This window comes from Engystomops pustulosus, chromosome 7, assembly GCF_040894005.1.
Source record: "Engystomops pustulosus chromosome 7, aEngPut4.maternal, whole genome shotgun sequence".
NCBI lineage: Eukaryota > Metazoa > Chordata > Amphibia > Anura > Leptodactylidae > Engystomops > Engystomops pustulosus.
The window spans coordinates 41558349-41583791 of NC_092417.1; the positions used below are offsets into that span (position 1 = coordinate 41558349).

The 25443-nt window shown below is 42.9% G+C and overlaps 1 protein-coding gene across 4 annotated transcripts in view; it reads left to right on the forward strand.

The window, feature by feature from the left end:
* Nucleotides 1-12548, forward strand: part of LOC140069653 (uncharacterized) — a 29894-nt gene extending 17346 nt beyond the window's left edge. Inside the window, exons 2-21 of one of the 4 annotated variants that reach the window (XM_072115588.1) lie at nt 4188-4398; nt 5898-6011; nt 6106-6137; nt 7723-7872; nt 8299-8562; nt 8930-8968; nt 9440-9484; nt 9680-9817; nt 9924-9974; nt 10051-10101; nt 10177-10227; nt 10304-10354; nt 10430-10474; nt 10558-10608; nt 10692-10742; nt 10833-10874; nt 11113-11160; nt 11556-11588; nt 11917-11973; nt 12083-12548. In XM_072115588.1, the coding sequence (XP_071971689.1) occupies nt 7724-7872; nt 8299-8562; nt 8930-8968; nt 9440-9484; nt 9680-9817; nt 9924-9974; nt 10051-10101; nt 10177-10227; nt 10304-10354; nt 10430-10474; nt 10558-10608; nt 10692-10742; nt 10833-10874; nt 11113-11160; nt 11556-11588; nt 11917-11962 (1155 nt within the window). In that variant the 5' untranslated portion in view covers nt 4188-4398; nt 5898-6011; nt 6106-6137; nt 7723 and the 3' untranslated portion in view covers nt 11963-11973; nt 12083-12548. Of the gene's footprint in view, nt 1-4187; nt 4399-5897; nt 6012-6105; nt 6138-7722; nt 7873-8298; nt 8563-8929; nt 8969-9439; nt 9485-9679; nt 9818-9923; nt 9975-10050; nt 10102-10176; nt 10228-10303; nt 10355-10429; nt 10475-10557; nt 10609-10691; nt 10743-10832; nt 10875-11112; nt 11161-11551; nt 11589-11916; nt 11974-12082 lie in introns of those variants that run through there. The other 3 variants (XM_072115587.1, XM_072115585.1, XM_072115586.1) reach the window with 3 other exon arrangements.
* The last annotated feature ends 12895 nt before the right edge of the window (nt 12549-25443 follow it).

The window sequence follows — 25443 nt, forward strand, 5'->3', positions numbered from 1 at the left end:
TCCCTAGCCCCTCTGTGATCTGGTTTTACAGGCTGTTAAATTGTCCCCCCCCTGCTCCCTCATCACTGATAATATAGCAAGTGCTGAGGGAGCAGGGAGAAGGGGAGTTTCTTCGGGCTCATTAGTATAATTGCAAAAACTGATTTTAGGAGGAAGAAGATAAGATTATTATGAAAAGATAACAACAGTCACAGTATCTGTCTCCGTGAGTATCATGCATGATTTTGATCGTAGATTTCCTTTTAAAGGGCATCTACCCTTCAGGCTCCAAAGGTGTTAATGGAGACTGGAGCCCCTCATGCTCCATTAATGCCTCTGAAGCCTGGAGCCCCTCAGGCTCATTTGCATACAGTCTTTCATCCTGGTGGTAGATGTCCTTCAAAATAAGTTCTTGAATAGATCTACTGAATCGTCTGTAAGCTACATTCATCTATTAACTTTTTATAACTATCTAAAATAAAGCTGGAAAACAAGCAGTATGGCTGCCATCAGTAGTGGATTATAATATAAGCGCTTTTGGCAGTAGCCCAGAGCCGATGGCCACTCAAACCACCCGCAAAATTTTATACTGAGAAGGATTTCACCCATGAAATCTTCATACATCTGTTCCTGCTCTTAATGTACACACATGTACACAAGAGCCATTTCAGGACTTTTAAAGGTCCTCCAAAGGCCCTGAAACCGCAGTCTGAGCAGCAGAAGGACACCTTCTCTATTCCCCAAGAAGCTTGATTCTAGTACCATATGTAGGAAGTGAATTTTGGACTTTTAAGTGCTATAATATTCATACAGCCCAGGGCCCATGGTGGTCTTAATCTGCCCCTGGGTGCCATTGTACCTCTGTCCCTGTTTCCCTGTACAGATAATCTGCAATTTTAAACTTACTGAACTTAAGTCTTCATGAGTTTCGGGGGCGTTGCTAGGGTTATAAAACATCTGAGGCACAGGCCCCAATGCATATGAATATGCATCCTCTGGGTGTGCAAGAGTTGCTCAAGTAGGATTCTAGTCCGTTAAGTATAATAATAAAACACTTAGAACTCCATTTGATGATGCAAAGACACAGAATTTTACTGGTGTACAAAGTATGACAATCCAAATTCCTGCAACGTTTCGGTCTTTGCTATAGACCAGGGGGTCGGGAACCTATGGCTCGCGAGCCAGATGTGGCTCTTTTGATGGCTGCATCTGGCTCGCAGCCGGGGCTCCTATCCAGGGGCGTAACTACAGCCGCAGCAACTGCTAAGATGCCTGCCAAGACCAGGGGTCCTTATTTGGCCGTATGTCCGGGGCCCCTGTTGTGCCCCCGGCTGTAGTTATGCCCCTGGATGTATTCGGCAGAGCAGTGCAGGGTCCGCGGGGTTAATTCTGGAGCGGCGCCTCCCTCTCCCTCCCTGCAGCAGCCTCCTCTTGTGTGAGAGAGGGAGGGGAGGAGACTGTCTGCCTGCAGCCAATCCCGGGGCTGGATGTAGCAGCGCGGAAGATTCATACAGAGGAGACTAGAGAGCTGCATACTGAGGAGACATCCAGCACCTGAGGAGAAGGAGTCAGCAGCGGGGATCAGCCAAAGATAAGTGCTCCCCCCCCCCCCCAGTGTCTCCTCACACTCTGCACTAACCCCTTAGCTGCTCCGGCACACAGGACACTAAGTGTCCCTTACAGACCCATCTGCATCATCCCCTCATATCTTCCCCCACCACTGCATTTCTACATTAATGTGAGGTTCTGCAGCAGCTGAGACACATGTTGGCGTCTGTATGGGGATGTTCTGCAGCGGTTGGCTCATGTATAGGGATGTTCTGCAGCGGTTGGCTCATGTATAGGGATGTTCTGCAGCGGTTGGCTCATGTATGGGGATGTTCTGCAGCGGTTGGCATGTGTATAGGGATGTTCTGCAGCGGTTGGCATGTGTATAGGGATTTGCTGAAGCGGTTGGCATGTGTATAGGGATGTGCTGCAGCGGTTGTCATGTATAGGGATGTTCTGCAGCGGTTGGCGTCTGTATAGGGATTTTCTGCAGCGGTTGGCGTCTGTATAGGGATGTTCTGCAGCGGTTGTCATGTATAGGGATGTTCTGCAGCGGTTGGCGTCTGTATAGGGATTTTCTGCAGCGGTTGGCGTCTGTATAGGGATGTTCTGCAGCGGTTGGCGTCCGTATAGGGATGTGCTGCAGCGGTTGGCGTGTGTATAGGGATGTTCTGCAGCGGTTGTCATGTATAGGGATGTTCTGCAGCGGTTGGCTCATGTATAGGGATGTTCTGCAGCGGTTGGCTCATGTATAGGGATGTTCTGCAGCGGTTGTCATGTATAGGGATGTTCTGCAGCGGTTGGCTCATGTATAGGGATGTTCTGCAGCGGTTGTCATGTATAGGGATGTTCTGCAGCGGTTGGCTCATGTATACGGATGTTCTGCAGCGGTTGGCGTCTGTATAAGGATGTTCTGCAGCGGTTGGCGTCTGTATAAGGATGTTCTGCAGCGGTTGGCTCGTGTATAGGGATGTTCTGCAGCGGTTGGCTCGTGTATAGGGATGTTCTGCAGCGGTTGGCGTCTCTATAGGGATGTTCTGCAGCGGTTGGCTCATGTATGGGGATGTTCTGCAGCTGTTGGCTCATGTATGGGGATGTTCTGCAGCTGTTGGCTCATGTATAGGGATGTTCTGCAGCGGTTGGCGTCTGTATAGGGATGTTCTGCAGCGGTTGGCTCATGTATAGGGATGTTCTGCAGCGGCTGGCTCATGTATGGGGATGTTCTGCAGTGGTTGGCTCATGTATGGGGATGTTCTGCAGCGGTTGGCTCATGTATGGGGATGTTCTGCAGCGGTTGGCTCATGTATGGGGATGTTCTGCAGCGGTTGGCTCATGTATGGGGATGTTCTGCAGCGGTTGGCCCATGTATGGGGATGTTCTGCAGCGGTTGGCTCATGTATAGGGATGTGCTGCAGCGGTTGGCTCATGTATGGGGATGTTCTGCAGCGGTTGGCTCATGTATAGGCATGTGCTGCAGCGGTTGGCTCATGTATAGGGATGTTCTGCAGCGGTTGGCATGTGTATAGGGACAAGCTTGAATGTAAATGATCTATTTTTTATTTTACAGGGAATTTACCATTGTTTTGGTCCAGTGGCAGCTTAGTACAGGGGGGAGGAACACTCCTTGCTGTACTAATGACTGCTGGAGCCATTGTTCTGTCAGTGTCCCTTTAAGCATATTGTACGGCTCTCACAGAATTATATTTTAAAATATGTGGCGCTTATGGCTCTCTCAGCCAAAAAGGTTCCTGACCTCTGCTATAGACCTTCTTCAGACACTGAAAGTAAACATAACCAAAATAGAAACTAAGTGAATCGATCAAAAAACATCATAGACATAAAGCGTAATACAGTGGGGAAACATACAGTGCAGTATATACATATGGTACATTACATCACCATAGAGGGATGTTGGAAGTCACAACGATGAATATATTTGACAATAGGATTATGTCTTATTCGGACATAGAGAAACATGCACATAGGTGGACATGATTAGTGGATAGTCCGGTGTAGTCCGCTGTGATTTTGTATCATCAAATGGAGTGCCAAGTGTTTTATTATTACAATTTTCAGGAGAGCTTGAAAAATAGGTAAAAAACATATCCCAGTGGCACGTTGTCTATGGAAGGCAAGTGGGGCTATAAGCTGCCTATTGCCCACCAGCAAATGTAAAAAGTGTTGAAATTTTGGGGTTCAACTCCCAAGAAAGACTTATTCTTGTATGTCTCATCAAACATTATTTATTCCATAATGATATCATTTCAATGTGTTTTGATGCCGGGCTGGTTCCCTAAATGTTGCCTAATAATGCTTACTAGAAGCCCCGTCCCCCACACACACTACATTGTGCCCACACTTTTAATAATGCCCCATACTGAACGATGCCACCACCAAAATAATATCCACACTGAATAGTGCCCCACAATAATTAATGCCCCCATACTGACTAATAACCCCACTAAGTAACTCCTAGAAACTGATTAATGCCCTCACTGAATAATGTCCTCTATACCAAATAGCCCCAAACTGACTAATGCCCACATTGAATAATGCCTCGCACACTAAAGTCCCCTCATTGTACCCCCTATATAGTGAATAAAGTAAATATTAATAATTTCCTCTCTTCTCTCCTGATTCTCCATCTTCTTGGTGTGCAGGATGAAGCACAATGAAGTCCCACAACGTCTCCTGCCCCAGGCTGCTGTAGTGAACTGCTTTAAGCAATGGTTAGCATTACAGCCTTGCAGCGCTGGCGACCTGGGTTCAAGTCCCAGGGGCAACATCTGCAAAGAGTTTGTAAGTTCTCTCCGTGTTTGTGTGGGTTTCCTCTGGGTCCTCCGGTTTCCTCCCACACTCCAAAACATACTGGTAGGTTGATTAGTGAGCCTATATAAATTGTGCCTGTATAAATAAAGAAATTATTATTATTATTACTATTAAGCAGGAGGTGTCATGTAGTGACATCACTGACTACATCACCCAGAGTTTTAGAATTACTCTGTAGTGGGGTGTTATATTTTATTTCCTGTAACTGTGCAGCAATATGGAGGCATTACAAAATAAAAAAGGACTATCCTCTCCTCAGTTAATTGTTTTTAATGTAAAAGCAGAGAGTGGTGAATACATTTTATTACATTATTTTGCATCCTCTCCATGGCACAGTAAACCAAGTTTAGCCTTAATAGCTCATAATAATAAGAAAAGAAATAAGGATAACATAACTTGGCTACCTTGTAAGGAAGCTCCCTTTAGATCAAGTATGACTTTCAAGAAGCCTAATGACCTGATGTAGGATAAAAGTCAAACCAGTATATCTAGAATTAAAAAGAACAGATTCCCACCTGTAGACAGCGCCGCTCAGCTAAACCAGCTCCCTGCACTGTACTGAAGAGACGCGACCATGTCATAAGTTGGGATTCTGTTCCCTTTGGAATAGATATACTGGTTTGGTTTTTATCCCGCATTATGTCATTAGGCTACCTGAATGTCATGCTTCATGGAAAAGAGGCTGACTCACAAGGTAGCTAAGAGGCAATGTTTTCCTTATCCCATCACGAAAAATGTATTTTCATATTTTTCCTGTATCTGTGCAGAGAATGGAGAACAGGTAAACACTTTCCTCCGCTCAGGACACAGGCCTCAATCCCAAGTGCCTGCGCCTTCTGTAGACGCCTGGTTTTCAGACCTTTATACAGTGTTAGTATTTGTTACACGCAACCCCCACTTATACCTCATCTCCTAAATAAAACCGCTATACTACTGCTGTGTCATTAGTGTGGTATCAACTGTTGATTCTTGGATGGGTCATGTTTTCTAGATAGTGATCATTTTACATATAATGTTACCCTATTATTAGTGATGTCCCACAGGGGGTAGTATTAAATGTGAATAAATTGTGATTACTATTGGTTTCCCACAGGGGGCAGTATTAGATGTGGCATAATCGCTATAACTAGTGATGTTCCACATGGGGCAGTATTATATGTGGGCTAATAGCTATTACTAGTGATGTTCCACAGGGGGCAGTATTAGATGTGAGCAAATGTGTAACGGCAGCAGCCCCATATCTAGAAAATTATAACATATTACATGTCCAATCAGGAAATTTAAGTGATTCACAAAAAAAGGTTTTAAATAAAGTTTATTTAAAAAAATCAATTCTCCTCCTCTAGCCTATTTATGATATCACGGAATGTTGCAATGTAAGCTCCTCCCCATATCATGAGATCATGCTTTTTTTTTATTGGTTGCTTTGCCTTTAATATAAAGATTTGCATATCCTTGTGATGTCCTGGCATGTTGTGTTGCTGGCTCCTCCCCCCACCTCATAACATCCAGCTTTTTGATTGGCTGCTTTACCGTTATAGAAGATCTGCGGCTTGTGATGTCATGGAATGTTCTGCTGGATTATGCCATCATGGGGGGTATATAAGGAACTGCGGAACTTTCACACCTCTGAGGGTTTTTTGTAGGAGTTAGAGGTAAGTCTGCTGTGTGTGTTGTGTCCCTTATTTTCTTATTTTATGTCTTCTTCTCTTTACTAATGGCCACTTCTTTACTTTATCTCTTTTACAGAGTTGGTTGTGGAGAGTTTTGAGATATTTTGCGTAAGTTTATCTTTCCTGCTAATTGTATATAAAAATTTTTTCTCAAGCCACCATTAGGGGGAGCTCACTGTATGCAGATGCCTTTGTGTATAATAGTTGCTGTATAAAACCTTAAATAGTGAGCGCCCCCTAGTGGTCGCTAACAGCTGTATATAGGGAGCTGTGTTTTGTAACTCCCTTGTTAAGTGAGAGATTGTACAGATTTTTACACTCCCTGCATACATAACATTTAGACACCAAATGCTGTGTTTATGTATCATGTGCAGAATAATTTTATTTATCGTAATACAATATAGATCATTTTCTACTTTTTATGCGATATATACAGAAGAAAAACATGTTTTTTAATACATTGTTTATAGTTAGGTTTATATGTATAGACACCTCCAATAACTTATACACAACTGATTTCCTGGTTTGGGGATTGGAGGTGGAGCAGTGTATAAGGGATTCCCTGTTGGGATGACTCCGCCCCCAGGATATCCTACCGATACGCGTTTCGGGGCTGATGTTATCCCAGTAACCTGTGAGACCTCCCATCCACCAACACATGGAACTGAGATGATTTTTCCCCTCTCAGTATAACTACATACGAATCTTACTGCCTTTCCCTAGATCTTCCCATTATACCAGCGGCTCTATAGGATGTACTGTACATAATCTGACTTCTTATACACTTGTCAGTATATTATACTGTATACACATGTGTTTCTCTCTGGTGTCTGATGACATATTCTGTCTGATTCTTATTTGTCATTATTTAAAATCAATGTATGTAATAAAGATCTGATATTTTTCAATATTGGCTGCATTTGTCAGTATGGATTCTATGGGGGACATGTATCTTATATTTTTTTTCTTTGGTGTATAATTGAGACATTTGGAAGGTCTGTTTTGCACCTTATGTATGATCCTGTCTTTCTTAATGTGATACATGTTTAGTTTTTTTACCCTGACAAGAAACTTTTGTCTTTTTTGAGACTTTTTGTTGCAAATGTCTCAAATCCACAAGGACAAAAGCCATGTGAGGGGGTTATATACCAGAGTGGACATTACTGTAAATTTTGGCTTTCAGTCCAGGCCAGCATGTTTAGTCACACCCCAGGGAGATGACGACACATGAGGCTGCGGTCACACGTGGCAATAAAATATGCATTTTCAAATGCATCACAGCAGCTAAGAAAAGGAGATTTGCCTAATTACATTGCTGTCAACATGGCATTTACAAAATACATATGTTAACAAGTTGTTAACACCATGTTAACATAGCATTAACACATGTATGTGTTAATTGTTAACATATGTGTTAACCTTGCATTAATGCATGGATTTTGTAAACGCCATGTTGACAGCAATGTGAATCTGCTCTTCTCAGCTGTTGTGATGCGTTTGAAAATGCCACGTGTGACCTCACCCTTACAAGTAACCAAGAAATTTCAATAAAATGTGAATGCAAAAATTTCTGAATTAAAAAAAAAAAAACTGTGCAAACTTTCCATGCCTAATGGGTTTATGAACAAAACTTTAAACATGTAAAGCATGTGAAAGACCCTGTAAGTAAATGTGCCCCAACAATATTTTTTAGGATGGATGACGATATGGATGAAAAGGAGATGGAGGTTGATATAATTAAGATCGGAGAGGTGGAGAAGGTGGAGGAGAGGGTGAAGAGGAAGGTGAAGATAGCATGGGAGGAGAAGGTGGAGAAGATCAGGAATGAGGATGAGGTGGTGATGTAAGTATCAGTGCACATTTATACCACAAGTCAATGATTCAATGATGAAATTATTTCAATTAGAGCTGTGTGACGACTATGGGATACCCTGTGAGACTATGGGATGTCCTGGTGAGAAATAAGAGGCAGATGATGCACATATAGGAGTCCACTAAATGATGGCTTCTGGTTTGATATTAGTGGGCCTTGTATGCCAATATAGAGGGGAAGGGGCACTTACATGTGGGATCCTTAGTGGTTGCTGAAGATTGTGATCTTGATGATCAGGTATAGTACAGGGACTAGTGACAGGGGGATAATGATATGGGGACAGGTATAATGGAATAGATAAGATGTAGGTATTGAAGAGGAAATTTGTACTGTAAATGAGACGTCCATCTGTAGAGATCATAGAGTCCTGGACACTCACTGTCTCATTACCTATAGGATGGGTGACAACAGGATGAAGTCAAGAGTGACCAAGATCGGAGAGGTGGAGAAGGTGAAGGTTAAGAGCATGAAGAAGGTGAAGAAGAAGAGGAGGGAGGTGAAGAAAGCATCGGAGGAAGTTGACATCAAGCAAGAGAAGGTGGAGGATAAGAGCATCGAGAATAAGAGGAGGGAGGTGAAGAGAGCATGGGAGGAACGTGACATCAAGGACGAGACCGTGGACAACGTCAAAAAGAGTGAAGAAGAGGAGGTTGAGTTGACGTAAGTATGAATGTGTATAATAATAAGACAAGAACTTGCCCATAGCAGCCACCTTTTTCAACCACCATTATTTCAGTAAGAGCAGTTGTTATTAGCAATGACTCCACCTTCACCTTCTGCAATGAGCAATGGGTGACGTGTCATATTATCTCCTGAACATTTCCCCAAATCTACATGATTTCCACCTTCTCTGTAACACCTCCATAGCAGAAATACCATAATACAACAGAACAATTATCAACTGTGATAATCTGATTGTCTATATGGGAGTATACAGTGACGTCACATTATATCATTATAAAATGGCTTTGAATGAGAGAATATTCTGACCTGTCTATATCATGTATCTCATCATATTCCCCAACAGTTGGTGGTGGCGCATATACGGATCAGACCCTGAAAAATGGTAATTATATGATACTACTATTCTGTATATGACCCAAATACTAAGGGTTAATTCTGTAAATACATTATAGATTACACAAAAATAAAAATATAATGCAGCATTCTATGGGGGACATGAGTAAATAACAGGGACATGAAGGGTATGTGAGGGACATATAGGGGACATGGTGGAAGTATGGGAAGGTGAGGTTATGATGGGAACATGAGTTGGGTGAGATTAGGATAATCAGGGGTACATGATGGGTATAAATGCTGGGTATATGGGACATATATTAGTGGTATATATTGTGGCATGAGGGGTAAATGGCGGACATATATAGGACACATTGTGATGCAGGGGGCATGTTGGGATTTTGTAAGATGAGGACATGAGGTGTATAAGAGAGATGAGGGGTATATTGGGTATATAAGGGGTATATGGGGAACACCTGTTGAGATGTTCCAGTAACCAGCGCTGTGTTTTCTATTATAGGAAGAGAATTGCAACTGAAATGAAATACTTTATGCCTAATGACAGGTAAGTTTATAAACCCGGGCAGGACTACACCAAAACTGCTAGATGGGGGTCACATATTTTATTTCACTTCATGTCATTTTTATCCCTTGCCCTATAACAAGTTCACACCCAGTTCCTAATATAATCTGTTCCCCAATAGTGGTCAGTATAAAAAACAAATTTTTAATAAATTGTCATTTTTGTTTTGTCATATAGCAAGGAGGAGGATGACACAAAGAAGGAGACAACAGATCAGGAAGCAGAGGAGAAGGTGGTGGAGGAGAAGCGGGTGGAACATAAGAAGGAGATCAAACTGGACCGGAAAGTGGTGGAGGAGGAAATAGAACAAGGAAGGTGAGTGCGGGGTCCAGGTATCATCAGCGACTATGAACTGACATTATGGATATTCACGGAGAAGTCGTCAGACTCCATTGATTGAACCTTATGTTTTCTATTAAAGACCTTTAGGACACAAGGTGAAGGTGGCCTGGCCCAGCTTCGAGTCTCCCCAGTAAGTATAGAAAGTATATGGGGCTTCATTTACATTGCTGGAGGTCATACATTGATCCCTATGTTTTCTATAATAGACCATTGGCACAGAACCGGAACATATCCTGGACCAGTGTGCAGTCTTTCCAGTAAGTATATAAAATATACAGGGCTTAGATTACATTACTTGTATCCATATATTCATCCCTATGTTTTCATTATAGTCCTACAGGACCGGAGGTGAAGGTGGCCTGGCCCAGCATGGAGTCTCTCCAGTAAGTACATAGATTATATAGGGCTTAATTTACATTGCTTGGGTCCATAGATTAATCCCTATGTTTTCTATTTTAGACCATTAGAACAGGAGATGCAAGTCACCTGGACCAGTGTGGAGTCCTTCCAGTAAGTATATAGAATATATACAAATTAATTTATATAATGGGAGTCCATACAATGATCCTTATGTTTCTATTACAGACCTGTAGAATCAGAGGTGGCCTCTCCCAGCATTGAGTCTCCCCAGTAAGTCTATAGATTATATAGGAGTCATGTTACATTGCTGTAGTCCATACATTGAACACTGATCTCTATGTTTTCTATTATAGACCTATAGAACCGGAGGTGGAAGTGATCTGGCCCAGCACAGAGTCTCCCCAGTAAGTATATAGAATATATAGGTGGGAATTTATATATTTAGGTAACAGGAGTGTGTACAATGACCCTTATGTTTCTATTACAGACCTGTAGTACTGGAGGTGGAAGTGGCTTCCCCCAGCACAGAGTCTCCCCGGTAAGTATATAGATTATATAGGAGTGAAGTTACATTGATTGGGTCCATACATTGAACATTGATCCCTATTCCCTCTGTTTTCTATTACAGACCTTTAGCATCAGAGGTGGAAGAGGCCTCCCCCAGCATAGAGTAAGTATATAGAATATAAAGGAGTGAAGTTACATTACTGTAGTCCATACATTGAACTTTGTCTTTTCTCTTGTACACGAGGTGAAGGTGGCACACATGGGCACATGGGGGGGGGGGGGGGCACATATTTTTCTGTGTTGAGCTCTGTCCCTCTCGGTGTTCACAGAAAATGACTCAGAACATTATTAATATACAGAACCTTATAGAGATGATTTATCTGCTTATTTCTTATTTTTAGGCCAAGACCAAAGTGGTGGAGGCTGAAATGTCTTGGAAATAGTAAGAGGTGAGTTATAGTTTATGTTGTGTCCACTTGAAGAGGTCACTATGGGGGCGCTCATTGGGATGAGCAGTGTCCTAAATGTATATGCAGAGAGCACCTTGGGCAGACCTGTGGCATAATTTGCACCAAAACAGCCTCCTGCCACATTTATGAAGGGTTTTTGACCATTTTACTGGAGAAGGTGTTGTACTGCACATTACACAGTACACAGTACAGACTGCACTAGTTTTGATAAATGTTGGCTACTGTGTTTAAAGCAGTGTATGAAGTGGAGGTCCATGGTCTGTGCTCCAGGTCCTCCCTATTTTTGCTCATGTTTGCTCAATGTTAATTCTATTATTCTCCATCTTTCTGCAGCAGAAACATTATTAATTCTATTATTTTCTATATTTCCGCAGCAAAAGCAGCAGAGAAGGAAAAAAACCTTCAAGGTAAAATCCTCCTTACTCCTTCCTTACTCCTACCCTATGAGACCAAGTATAGATTATAGTCTCTAGAGCAGTGGTTCTCAACCTTTGTAATGCTGTGACCCTGCAATACAGTTACTCATGTTGCGGTGACCCCAAACCATGCGATTTGCAGTAAAAACACAATAAAATCGTGGCTCCAAAGGCTTTAGGTGACCCCTGTGTTTTGGTCGTTCGACCCCTACTGGGGTCACGACCCACAGGTTGAGAACCACTGCTCTAGAGGGTCTCTATATCAGGACTCACCAGTCTCTGATTTTACCATAATTTCCCCTGGTCTTGTCTCTTGCAGGTTCCTCAGATTCCTCTGCTGTTGTAGCCCCAGGACTGTGGAGTAGTCGTACTAAAGGTAAGCAGGTCACCTCATCCACACCAAACCACACATCATTCAGAATCTTAAATCCTTATAAAGTAATGAAAACTTTTTCCTGTTTTCACCCTTTCAATATATGGAACAGCAGAGATTTACTCATACAGCAACCAAGTTCTAGAGACATGAGTGAGAATCTGATGTTACACACCACAAAGAAAACACAGACTTGACTGTGACCCGTTCCAATAGTCACCAAGTGGAATGAGCCACCGACGCCCTGCACCAATGGCTTTAAATGGTGACCAGCGCCAATCTTTCCCCAAAATAGACCCAAAGCGAGTAAAACCTTCCAGCCTGCTCAGCTGAATATTTACTCAAACTCGGCGTAGTACCCCACAGTCTCGCATCCTCACCAGAACCAACGTCTTGCCAGAGAAGACACAAGACTCTGAGATCTCCTCCTCAGAAAAGGCATTATCGACTAATGAACCATTTAAGGAACACAGATGGTGGATTACGGTGAACTTTTGCCTCTTTCTTTGGAACCACATCAATATCCGGCCCCATATAAATAGTTCACCATATTAAATAAATAATAAAATAATTAAAACGACTTAACGGATTTGTTTTTTCCTGTACACCACAGTTGGAGTTCTCCCCCAAGGTTCATGTTTGCTGCACTATCATGGCTCCACCTCAAATGCAGCTGCATCACATCCAGGATCTGCCTGCTCTCCCCTGTCTAACATACCTTTTCCCAACCACACAAGGCTTATTCTCACGAATAGTATTTATGACATATCTCAAGGAAATGACATAAATGCATGATAGTTTGGGTTCCCAACTCTGGGACACGCACATATCTCCCTTTCTGTAGGTATAAATCATGTAAATGGGTTGGCCACCTTAGCTGATGTTTTTTGTAATGTGTGTAAGTGTGGGGGGCAGGATATTCGGTAACTTACCAATATATTAATAGTTCTGCTCTTTCTTGACATGTACAAGTGAAGCCTCCTGTCTTTTACTTCATCAGGCAGACACTCCTGTCCATAAATGGTCACAGGTGGAGGGACTTGTGATTTCTGTCCATGAACAGTCACTCTGCCAGGCAGGGCAATTGTTAATGGACAGATAAGATCGCATGACCCCCCATCTGCAGTCATTTTATGGTCAGGAATGTCTGGCTGATGAAGGAAAAGATAGGAGCCAAGAAAGCGGAGCAGAACTATTAATAGATGTATATTGGTAAATTACCTAATATCCCACCCCCGCACTTACACACACATTACAAAAAACCATGAGGTAAAGTGGCCAACCCCTTTAAGTCTTGTGTCTCCATTCAAGTCTGAGGGAGTGATGAAAATAGCAGAACAAATAGACTCTCCATTTGGAACATCTGGGCAAAGGGGGTCAGCAGCGGGTGCAGCACCTATGTTGTATTTATGACCTATTGCCCCTGAAGGACCCTGAGGACACAACTCTGTGGCAAAAAATTGGGGGAGGGGAGAGGTTTACTCCATTATAGTTTTAATTTGTCACTCAATACTGTGGATCAAACATGATACTTGTCATTGTGACCTGCAGCTCTCTGGGGCTAGTCTGGAGTTATGCTTGACCTATATATAGACAAATATAAAGTTGTACACCAAACACATACACATTATAGGGTCTGTATAGATACAGGGGGATAAGGGATTACCCCAACACCAAGCCTAGAAGGTAGTATCTACTGCCTATCATTGAATTACTGAGTATTTGGGTGATAGCTTCTACTGTGTGAACATCTTAAGTGAAGTCTAGCACTTAGGGCTCATGCACAATAACGTATGCCCGCTGTGCCGTAGCCCAGCGGGCACACTTCAGTGTGCGGGAGAGGAGGAGGGGGTGCTCGCCCCTACCCCTCTAAATAGAAAATATTAGCTGCACAGCCGTCGATACGGCCAAAGATAGACCAGGCTCTATCTTTTTGCGTCTACAGCTCGGGACGGTGAGCACTTGTTGCACTCACCCTACAGAGCCCATGCGCCATAGCCGTCTATGGGGAATGTATGGCCGTGTGCATGAGCCCTTAAAGAGGACCTGGCTGTCACCCATAAAAAAGGCACTTGGTGCTGCTTACTAAAGTAAGCAGCTTTTTGTGCTAGCCCATTTTTAGCAGTGATAAACAGCTAGCTAGCAGAAACTGCTGTAAAGTACAGTAGGAACACTGCGCTCAAAGCAGTCCGGTGTATTCATGAGGGCTGCTTCTTCCCCGGACCGCTCCTCCCACTCCAAAGGCTGGTGGTGACTGCCAAGCTTCATGCACTCCCTCATCGGACTACTTTGAGCACGGTCCGGCGTTCCTATTGTACTTCGGCAGTGTCTGCTAGCTTTATCGGAGTGGCGCCCGGGTCATAGAACACTGAAAAGTGCCAGGAATGGGAAGATTCTTGTGGTTTCTCAGTCAGAAAACTGACAAAGAAGCCATAATGAATCCTCCCTAACGAGGGGAATTTATTACTTGTGTCACATTAGCTGTTCTAGACTGTAATAGTTTAATGTGCTTCAAAGTTGTAATTTATTTGACTTTACAAAAAAAAAACAGCGATAGTAAAGGAGATTGTGAATTGTTGGTGTTTAGGTCAGAATCGGGTTGGTAAGCCATATTAATGCCACTCAATAATCCAGAGAAGCTGAACAGTTTAGTATAACTCTAGACTGATCTTCTTTTCAATTCCTTTGATCGGTTTCTCCCAATGTCCCAGGCCTGTAAGTGTAAGCAGCTCCAACTGCAGAGCCAAGACGCCTTTAAACAGCTGAACAACAACTTTGACACTAATGACTATCCCAAGGATTAGGATCAAATTAAAAATTCCAAAATAATGGTTTTGATTGTTTTGCAGGAACAGTGCTACTTGTGTCCATTGGTTGCATATGATTTTACAACAACTGGATCATGGATAGAAGCTTTATTTTGAGGACCTTAACTAATTTAGTAGTGCATACTAAATAAAGCAATAGTGCTCACCAACAACAATTGTAAGTAAAAGTGCCAACCAGAAACCCTGCAGATAATTATCTGAGCCAGATTTCCCACAAAGTAACTGTGCCATAATACCCGTACAGTGCTAGAAATAGAGGGTTTCCATAAGTAATTCTGGACCTCAATAGTGCCCTCAATAATACTAAACCTTACTAATAGCAACTTCAACAGTGCTTCTGATAGTTGTAATCAGGGGTGTAACTACAAGAGTAACAGCCATAGCAGCTGCTATGGGGCCCACAGTGTTAGGGGCCCCCGTTATTTGGGGTATTGGGTGTGAGGATGCTGTATGTGAGTATTTGTTATGTGTATATGCTCTTAATGTTTGTGTATATGTGATGTGTATACGTTGTATGTCTGTGTATATGATGCATGGGTGTTTATGGTACTCTATGTAAGTGGGGTCCCATTCAGAAATCTGCTATGGGCCCTGCCTCTCTAGTTACATCACTGGTTGTAATTCAACCCTAGAATGCCAAAATAATAACACCCGCAGTCCCTGGCTTACATACACGATGGGTTCTGTAGCTTTGTTCTGGAGATGAAGTCATAATAAGTATATTTTGAAGGGTAATTCCAGACAACTTATTTTTTCCGCTCCATGTGACAATTGGATTTTCATAATTTTCGGAACAAGAAGTAACATTTAAACTTAATTGTAGACACCTTTGATGAATCTACTGTTGATCAGTGCAGCTTTGGGCTAAAGTTCAGTAAATTATATCAACATTTATATAAAGTTTGGTAAATTACTAGCATCTAGAGATCTTTACCAGAGGTCACAGTGGCCAGAGAGGTAAGTAGGGGTCGTCTGTATGTCCACTGTTCTTATATCGGGGATGACCTGTAATGTCCCATGGTGCCCCAAGATGTAATAAGTAGTAAAAGGCAATCCAACCCCTAACTACTTTTCCAAATTGTCTACAATGTTCCTTTAGTGGCAGTAAGATTTGTGTGTGGACTGAATTTCCTGCAATCCACCATTAGCAAACATCATGAGGTCATCAGATTTCTTAACAGGGTAGCTACACACACTTACCTCTCGTGGGTTCTAAAATAAGCTGAGAAATACTTTGAACAGATTCTGCAGTCTTGTTGTGTACTGCGGCCCTTTTCTTTCTTACTACGTGAAATACAATAAGGGTGGCAAAGTGGCTTAGTGGTTAGCATTACAGCCTTACAGTGCCGGGGTCCTGGGTTCAAATCCCAGGGTCAACATCTGCAAAGAGTTTGTATGTTCTCTCCGTGTTTGCGTGGGTTTCCTCCCACACTCCAAAAACATACTGGTAGGTTGATTAGATTGTGAGCCCCATGGGGACAGGGACTGATTTGGCAAGCGCTGTGTAATCTGTGTGCGCTATATAAGGAATTATTATTATGCACACATTAGATATTTAGAATATTTCTCAAATATTTCTGCAGGTTATGCATATGTTAATATTTCCAGCTAGTAGTGCTCACTTCCGTAAAGTGGCATTAAATCTGTTATTTATTTCCCTAGCATTGCAGAGAGCAGCTTGCATTCTGATTTATGAATTTAGCAGAGGATTAAAGACTACAGTAATAACTTACAAAGGAAAAATCTGCAGAATTGCAGGACAATTTTTTTGAAACAATGGGGGAGATTAATTAAGTCTTCACATAAATCTCCCCCTCCTCATCAGTTTTCTGGCTTCTCCAACTTTGGGTGTGTTGCGGTAGGTGGCGGAGCGGACAGTAGGCGGGCAGGCAAATTAACTATCATCTCCAATGTAAAACTGGTAAAGACCATAGCAGAAAACTCTGCCAGACCAGACCTATCGTGGGTCGCTGGCTCACCCATGCCCCTCGCTTCCTGCTGGCGCATCAGCAGCACCTCTCACCTGTCCCCGCTCCCAAGTCCCGGCCTCGCTCCGTGCGCACGTGTGTCCCCATGTCCTAGGGCGCGCACGCACCGGCCTCGGGAAATTTAAAGGGCCAGCGCACCATTAATTCCCGCCAGCCATTTTCCCATAAGGCTATTCAAACCTGCCTCTCTGTCACACCCTGTCGGATCTTTGTGCCTCACAGCCTTAGAGAAAGCTCCCTAGCGATTATTCTGCGTTCCTGTGCCTCCTGCGTTCCTGTGTATTCCTGCTCCTGAGTCCTGTGTTGCCATGTTACCAGAGTTCCTACGTGTTGCTGTGTTCCTGTGTTCCCGTTCCCATTTGCCTGGACCTCCCATTGCTGACTCCGGATTGGACTTGACGTTGCATCTCTGCCGCCTGCCTTGACCCTGTGCAAGGACCTGACAACGTGACTGTCTTCCGTTAAGGGACCTCGGCTGCCACCGCGGGCTAGTCGCACCTCCTGTTGAGCGACCTGGCGGTACCCTGCCGCAGCAAGTCCAACCCGCTTTTCGGCGGGCTCTGGTGAAGACCAGGTGCCACTTAGACTCCGGTCCCAGGTGTCAGCTAGTAGCACCTCCCGGGGTGGTTTCAGTGGATCCACACTTCCTGAATCCTGGCAAAATGTATGAACATTTTTTGTAGGGTGGTTGTTAAAAAAAACATCAATTCTGTAATTGTGTTCATAATATATTCTAAGGAACATGTTATATTTATTCTACGGGTCAGTACGATTATGGAAAGATAAAATTTGTTTTTGCTATTTTTTTTGTTGGGGAAAAAAAATCTATATTTTTTGCATCACCATTTTGCAAGTGGCATAACTCTTTTAATTACAGTGTAAGGCTACATTCACACTGCCAGTGCCTGCCAGTACCGCACGGCGCCTTATTACGGGAAAAGTTAGGACATGTCCTATCTTTTTCCGGGGGAAGTAGTGGTACGTTGCCGCACGTGTGATGCACCGTACCACTCCCGTAGGGCGCCGTGCGCCCATTGCCGTCTATGGGGGACGTATATCGGCCGTATATACGTCTCCCATATGGCAGTGTGAATGTAGCCTAACTCTTATTAAATTTAAAAAAAAAACCTTTCTTCTAAGGCTCGGGCTAGCAAAACCGATTTTAGCTGGAGTGTTGTGTAGATATTTTGTTCCATTTGCCTTCCACTAATGTGCAGACATGAGAATGTCATTTCTGTCAGAGAAAACATTGGGGGATCAGTAGAGGAGCGATGGGAGGTGAGTATTACTTTTTTATTTTATGTTCTGCTCTGGGTTCTACATTACTATTATTTGTCTTCTCTGGAATCTCCATTATTATTTGTCTACTGTACAGTCTCTTATTATTGTCTGCTCTGGGTCTCTCCATTATTATTTACCTTCTCTTAGGTTTCTCCATTCTGAGTTTTATTATTTGTTTTCTTTGGGGTCTCCATTATTATTGTTTCTTTGCTCTGGAGTTCCCATTATTATTAAATATCTACTCTGGGGTTTCTATTATTATTCTATGTCTTGTTTGGGGTCTGCACTCTCCACTATAGTTGTATATCTGCTCTATGGTCTCCATTATCATTATCTGCTCTGAGGTTTCCAGTATTATTTGTCTGCTCTGGGTTCTCTATGATTTTTGTCCAGTTTGAGCACTGGACAATATCTTTAGCTTGGTCCGGGTTCTGTATTGGTTATTGACTGGATAGTTATTGTGGGCACTTGAAGCTGAGTGCTGTGGCATGGATCAATAAAGGTTGTGCACTCCTGGCTTACAGTGTATACAGACATAATATAATAGGGCTTATTTACTAAGGATCCGCGGCTGCACTTTCGTCTGATTTTCCGACATTTTCAGCTTTTTGCGCGGCTGTGACAGATATTTAACAGGGCACTGGTTTTCATGTGACAGAAATCGGAGGGGGGGGGGTCGTCGGACGATCCGACTGATTCGGACTGAGCATGGGATTTAACTTTCAAATTGTGTTGCAAAACAATGCACTTACATGCACCAGGAAGAAGGTAAACTCCCGGCAGACCTGAGTAGGGAAGTGACACATGCAGGAAATCGGGCGCACGATCTTAGTGAGTGCATTATTGTCGGACAATGCACTTTCTGGGAACTCCAGCAGACGGGTAAGTAAATGTGCCCCAATGTCTTCAGGCAGCATGGACATTTGTCAAAGACATGAAAAAAATTCTGTAAGAATTAATATACAGTATTCTCTTAGTAGAATACATCACACACATTTCTACAATTGAAAATAAATCACGTTTGATCACAATATTTTTTGGCCACATATCAGGCTCCAAGAGAAATGCTACTAAATGTTTCTTACCTTGCAAAGCTCTACCTTCTCCTTGTTACTGAGACTGCTGAAGTGTCTGCTTGACATAATCAGTGATAGGTCAACCACTAATTTTGTTTTACAGCCATTAAATAGAGCGCTGTGTCCGCCTTTCTAATAATCTAGCAAGGCTTCAAAAATCACATGCTCCAAGAACCATAACTCACAATGGAGCTGTCTCTGTGGAATATGGAGGGTCGCCCATTAAACCGAGTAGTAAGATAATTTTGTTTTTCCCCTGCTGGTCCTTATCATGTCTTTGCGGTGTGATCTTGTCACCATGTTGTAATGGACTAGTAAAGTGTGCTCGCTTATTGAGAGGTGAATAGGCAGTACAGTGGAGTTTGGTGATTCAACAGCTAGAGGTAATTAAGACATATCTTAAACACATATGTCAGTACCTATCAAGCAACCCCACAACCACAACCAGGCGTGGCGCTAGCTGTCAGACTAGGTAAGTGGTGGCGAGCTCACCCAGCAATGTTCCTGTGGGCTAAGACCCTGCCTACAGCGGATTCACTATCAGGAACCTAACTGAAGGTCCTTGAGTGACCCTACAAGATGACAGGGAAGACTTAAGTGGCATTCACACCATGTATGCCCGCCGTACTACGTCATACATCGGGCATACATCGGGACCGGGGAAAGGAGGAGGGGATGCGCGGCGCTCACCTCCACCCCTCTCCATAGCGATATGGCACAGGTGTGGCACCGTACCACTCCCGTAGGGCGCAGTGAGGCCATTGCCATGTATGGGGGACATATATACACCGTGTATACGTCGGCCATATATACACCCCCCATACGTTCGTGTGAATATAGCCTTATTTCGTCTGGCAGCTGCTGGATGGTGGAGTGGACAGGTAACAGTAATATTGAGATAAATCAGTGTTCACACTGATACACAGAATTCTGATACAAGTCTGAGACAGGGAAAACGAGATGACACCGGGAGAGACACAACAATTAGGGACAAACAACAGATACAGACAGACACGCGGAGTCGGACAGAAGCGGGTCAGAACCAAGATGGCGGCAAAGGTACAGAATCGTAAATCAATGGTCGGTAGGCAATGTATAAGTCAATACACAGAATAGCAAACAAAGATAGCAAGAGCACTAGGGAACACAGGAGACTGGATAACCAGCACCCAATGAAGGGCTGGGCAGAATATAAGGCAGTAATGGACACTACCTCCAGCACTGACTAGCTCAGCCGTCCATCACTCAAACCACAGCTGCAGACAACTGAGATCAAAGACACACCCAGCTTTCCCAAAAATCAAAAAGGAAGCTGTCAATCACAAGCAGCACTGGGTGTGGTTTTCCGGCAAGAACCTGAAACCTGGTCCCATCAGAACAATTTGTGAGTTCTGACAACATACATACAAGAGTAAGAAAATGTAGCCAGACTGTCAGTACCAGGATGCAGTAGTGCGATGGGTTGTAGTCAACTGAGTCAAGAGCCAACTATGTCAGACAGGCTGTTCTACAATAGGTTTAGTCAACAGAGGTAAATGCATACAAACCCAAATGCACTGGGTCTTAAGTTTTCTCTGGTTGGACAGCCTTGCAGATGGTTCAATATTGTCTTAGCATCACAATCCTCCTTGTGGGCTCTAAAGTAAGAAGACTGGTTAAAGACACCAGGCAGGAAAGATGCATAGAATATTTTTCTTAGTAATAATCTTTTTAGGTCAAATTAGTTGACGATTTTTATCTGTGCACAAAGACAAACTAAAGAGAAGGCAGGTGATGTGTGACACATACAATAGCACAGCTGGCTTCTATAATGAAGGAATCAAGTTGTAAGCGGTGCTGACATGTTACACAAAAGTCACCCTCGCACTGTCATCAACCTGACAATTGGTGGAAAGTAATATATTGAACAATGACAGATGCGTGCAAAGTAAATAAATTAAAAATTCTGCAAACTTTGTACAGTACAGAGTGAATGTTTCCAGTACAATGGTCCTAAAGGGGGTTTGCAGGATTGTAATGTCGATGATCTGTCCTTAGGATAGGCCATTAATATCATATTGATGGAGGTTAGACTTAGGGAAGTTTTGTTGTAAAGGGTAAAATCCCCCCCTCCCCCAAGGTTATTAAAAAATATATAAAACGCACCCCTATTTTTAGCATAAACAGCCCCTGTTTTAGTGACACTCATTTATGTATGGATTATAGTCTATGCCGCACTATCCCACTTAGTTACCTTACACATTGCGCCTCCAACTTAATTTTAACATATACAGTGTCCCCCCTTTAATTAGAATGTACAGTGTCTGTCGTGAATTATTTTAATAGTGATTTACATATATACTTCACCAGAACAAAGTTTAGTACATAAATAGAGCACCAGTATGGAGTCCAATACATGAGTACAGTACAAGAACCAAGCATTGTACATTGTACAGCACCAAGACAATTTAATGGTCTCTATAAACATCTAATCAGCATCCCAAATGTATATGTATATACATATATATATATATATATATATATATATATATATATATTAGTGCCTCTCTCTATTGGATTTACTGGGGCTCATTTACTTACCCGGTCCTGTAGCGATCCAGTGGCACGTTCTCCAATGAGGATTCGGGTCTTCCGACTAAGGTCGTGCGCCTGATGTCCACCAGGTGTCGCTGCTGCACCGAGGTCCGCCGGAGTTCACCATCCTATTCCTAGTGCATGTAAGTGTGTGTCAAGCAACACTTTTTTTTTTTAAATAGCGCAATTTTTCAGAATCTGTCGGGTTTTCCGACGGCTGCGCCCCCCCCCCCTGACGTTTTTCGTCACGTGAAACCCGCCGCTGATGCGACACAATCCGATCGCGTGCATCAAAAAAACGGCGCAAAATGGTAACATTTGGAAAACCCAGCTGAAAAATGCGATTCGGACCCTTAGTAAATGTGCCCCACTGTGCCTATATATATATATATATATATATATATATATAAAGAGGAAATTGCGCAGCACACCAGATGAAGTGAAAAAAATCTTGTGGTTTTATTCCATATTCAATAACAACAGCGACGTTTCGGCTACAAGTAGCCTTCCTCAAGCCCTCAAGGGCTTGAGGAAGGCTACTTGTAGCCGAAACGTCGCTGTTGTTATTGAATATGGAATAAAACCACAAGATTTTTTTCACTTCATCTGGTGTGCTGCGCAATTTCCTCTTTACATATCGTTGAAGGATTCAAGGCCCAATCCTTAGAAGCTTGCACCCACCAACAGACCCTTTTGAATGTGCTGCTTGGACTTTCTATACGTACCCGGAGCCCTTTCTGTGGCTACCCAGGCTGTCACCCCAGGACACGCTTCACCAGACAGGACAAATATCTTCCTGTAGTCCCAGACAACTTGAGATGTTGCTTTCAATGCTCTTTTAAGGTGACACATCCTTGACTGATTGGAACTGCAGGAAGAGTGAGAAGGTGTGAACAGGGCCAGGTTATCTTTGGAGGTCCTCCTGCTGACCCCATGATTCTTCCTGTACAGAGAGACCCTGGAGAGAAGCTACAATGATGTCTGAATTTGCCCTCCTGCTTTCAACTATATTGGTGTCCTCAGGGGGCCGATACGATTGAATGTTGTGGAAGAACGGGAAGACATAGGTTACCATTTAAATTGTCATGTTGCCACTTTCCCTTTAGAATACAGTATGCAAACAAGGATACACATCCAAAGACACAGCACAAATGGCAATATTGTGCCCCACCTGGGTGTAGCTCCATAGCAGTGCTGCTAGTACTGTTAATAAGAGTCTTTTGTAGACTTTAGACTTTATAAGACTTTTTAAGAAAGAAGAAAGAACTTTTTTAAATGATACATTCATAAATATAAAATACATAAGAATTACAGTAAATTATAAACTATGTAAGATTATTTTTTTTGTCTAAAAATCATTGGCTTATAAATAATCATTGTGTCATATTTCCCAATGTGATCTAATATTATAAAATAGTAAGAAATACATCAAAGGTATGTAATCAGCAGGAGACCATGAAGCACAAAGGATTAAAAGCAATTATCCAGTGAATTTCCTCTGCTTTTCAGTTCCTTGTTTATAGATTGTTTTGAGTAACTGGAATCTCTTTTGGTTTGATATTTGGCAAGAAATATACTTTTTAGTGGAAGTCGGAAAAGTATTGTGTTCAGTATTTTATATTTGTTTTAGATAAGTGTAAATTAAGTGTCAGCATTCCCATTGCCAAGTATATATGATTGGACCTCCAAAAGATGCCACTTTATAGTGGCTTTTCTATATACCAAACCTGATGGCCACATAGATCATCTATGTTTTACTAAGGGCTCATAAACACTCATTTAGGCTGAATTAGTCTGAAAAGAATTTAGCTAAAAGAAGTGTTTGTGTTGTCAGGGACAAATGGATGAGGGAAGGGGGAAAATTAACAAGGTTTGTATGCATTCCTAGGATTTGTGACTCCCCCCATTATGCCCAGAGTGGGCTGTGCAGGGCATGATGACACTAGCTATAGTCTGCATCCATTCCTGGCACAGGTTATAGTGCAATTGGCATAGAATTAGTGTGTCCTGCTGGAGCTTCATGGTATATACCAAAGAGGTTGGGGGAACACGATGTGCCAGTGTTTAATAAATTTTTTCCATGAGCTATAGAGTTGAGTTGTCAAAAAGCTTCCCAGATGAATTGCCTGTCAAAGAAAAGGGTATGCCAGAGATTAGAAATTGTTGAGACTGTTGGAGGACATCTACCACCAGGATGAAATATTGTAAACCAAGCACATTGACATACTGGTATGTGCCCCCTCTGTCAGGACCTGCTCTTCTTTAAGCTTCATCTGCTCTTGTTTTTTAAGAAAAAAAGGCTTTAAAAATGATGCAAATGAGACTGAAGGGCTCCAGGCTCCATTAACTCCTTTAGAGCCCAGAGCGCCTCAGGCTCATTTGCATCATTTTTAAAGCCTTTATTCGTTAAAACCAGGGCATAAGAAGCTTAAAGATGATCCCACCAGAGGGGGGACACTCCAGCATGTAAGTGTTCTTGGTTTACAATCCTTCATCCTGGCGGTAATGTCCTTTGTCCTTTAAATAAAAAAGTGTGCTGTGATGATAAGGAATATAGGATAATAGTAGTTAGAAAACCTTCTGCGAAAATATAAACCTGGAAACATGGAGAGGACACCGATCTGGGATTCAGGCACATGGATTCAATACATATAGCTGTGAAGACTCCAGCTTCCAGAGAAATTCAGTGAAAACATAAAAATGTATTCAGCATAATAAAAAAGCCAATGGGGGTCATTTACTAAGTCCCCGATTCGCGTTTTCCCAACGTGTTACCCGAATATTTCCATTTTGCACCGATTTTCCCTGTATTGCCCCGGGATTTTGGCGCACGCGATCGGATTGTGGCGCATCGTGCTGGCATCGGGGGGTGTGGCCGAACGAAACCCCGACGCATTCGGAAAAACTGCCGCATTTAAAAAAGAAAAAATGTCGCGGGACTCGCACTTACCTTCACTAGGAATAGGCCGGTGAATTTCAGTGCATTCCGGCGGGCCTCGGGGAACATCAGCACAGCAGGAACTACCTTAGTGAATCCCGGCCGGACCCGAATCCACCGCAGAGAACGCGCCGCTGGATCGCGAATGGACCGGGTAAGTAAATCTGCCCCAATGAGTCCATTTCAGGGTTCAATGCATGAAGGTATTAAAATGCAGCCTCCTTCTTATGTGTTTCGAACAATAACATCCTTATTCATTGTACAGAGAGCTGCACATAATGTAAAAATGTAAAGTCAAGTCATATCAATGGCCAATGAGACAATATGGTGTCTTCTGAGTGGCTTCCATGTGTCCAATAGGAGCTTATATCTAGCCATATGGATTTGACTTATTTTTGGAAATATTACAAGCCAACCATCTATTGTATATGCGGGCTTCTAAAAATGTTTTAACAAGAGTGATAGAGTAAGCCTCTATCAAAAATATTTGGCAGCAGTTTTCTCTCCTCTTCTGTACCTGATATACTGTATGTGGACTGCATTGAGTCTAGTCTTCATGTGTATTCATGGGATAAATGATATAAAACTCAGTGGGGCAGATTTACTTACCCGGCCCATTTGCGATCCAGCGGCGCGTTCTCTGCGGTGGATTCGGGTCTTCGGCGATTCACTAAGGCAGTTCCTCCGACGTCCACCAGATGTCGCTGCTGCGCTGAAGAGCATCGGAACACACTGGAGTACACCAAGCCAGGCTGAGTGAAGGTAAGCGCGTGTCCAGCGACACTTTT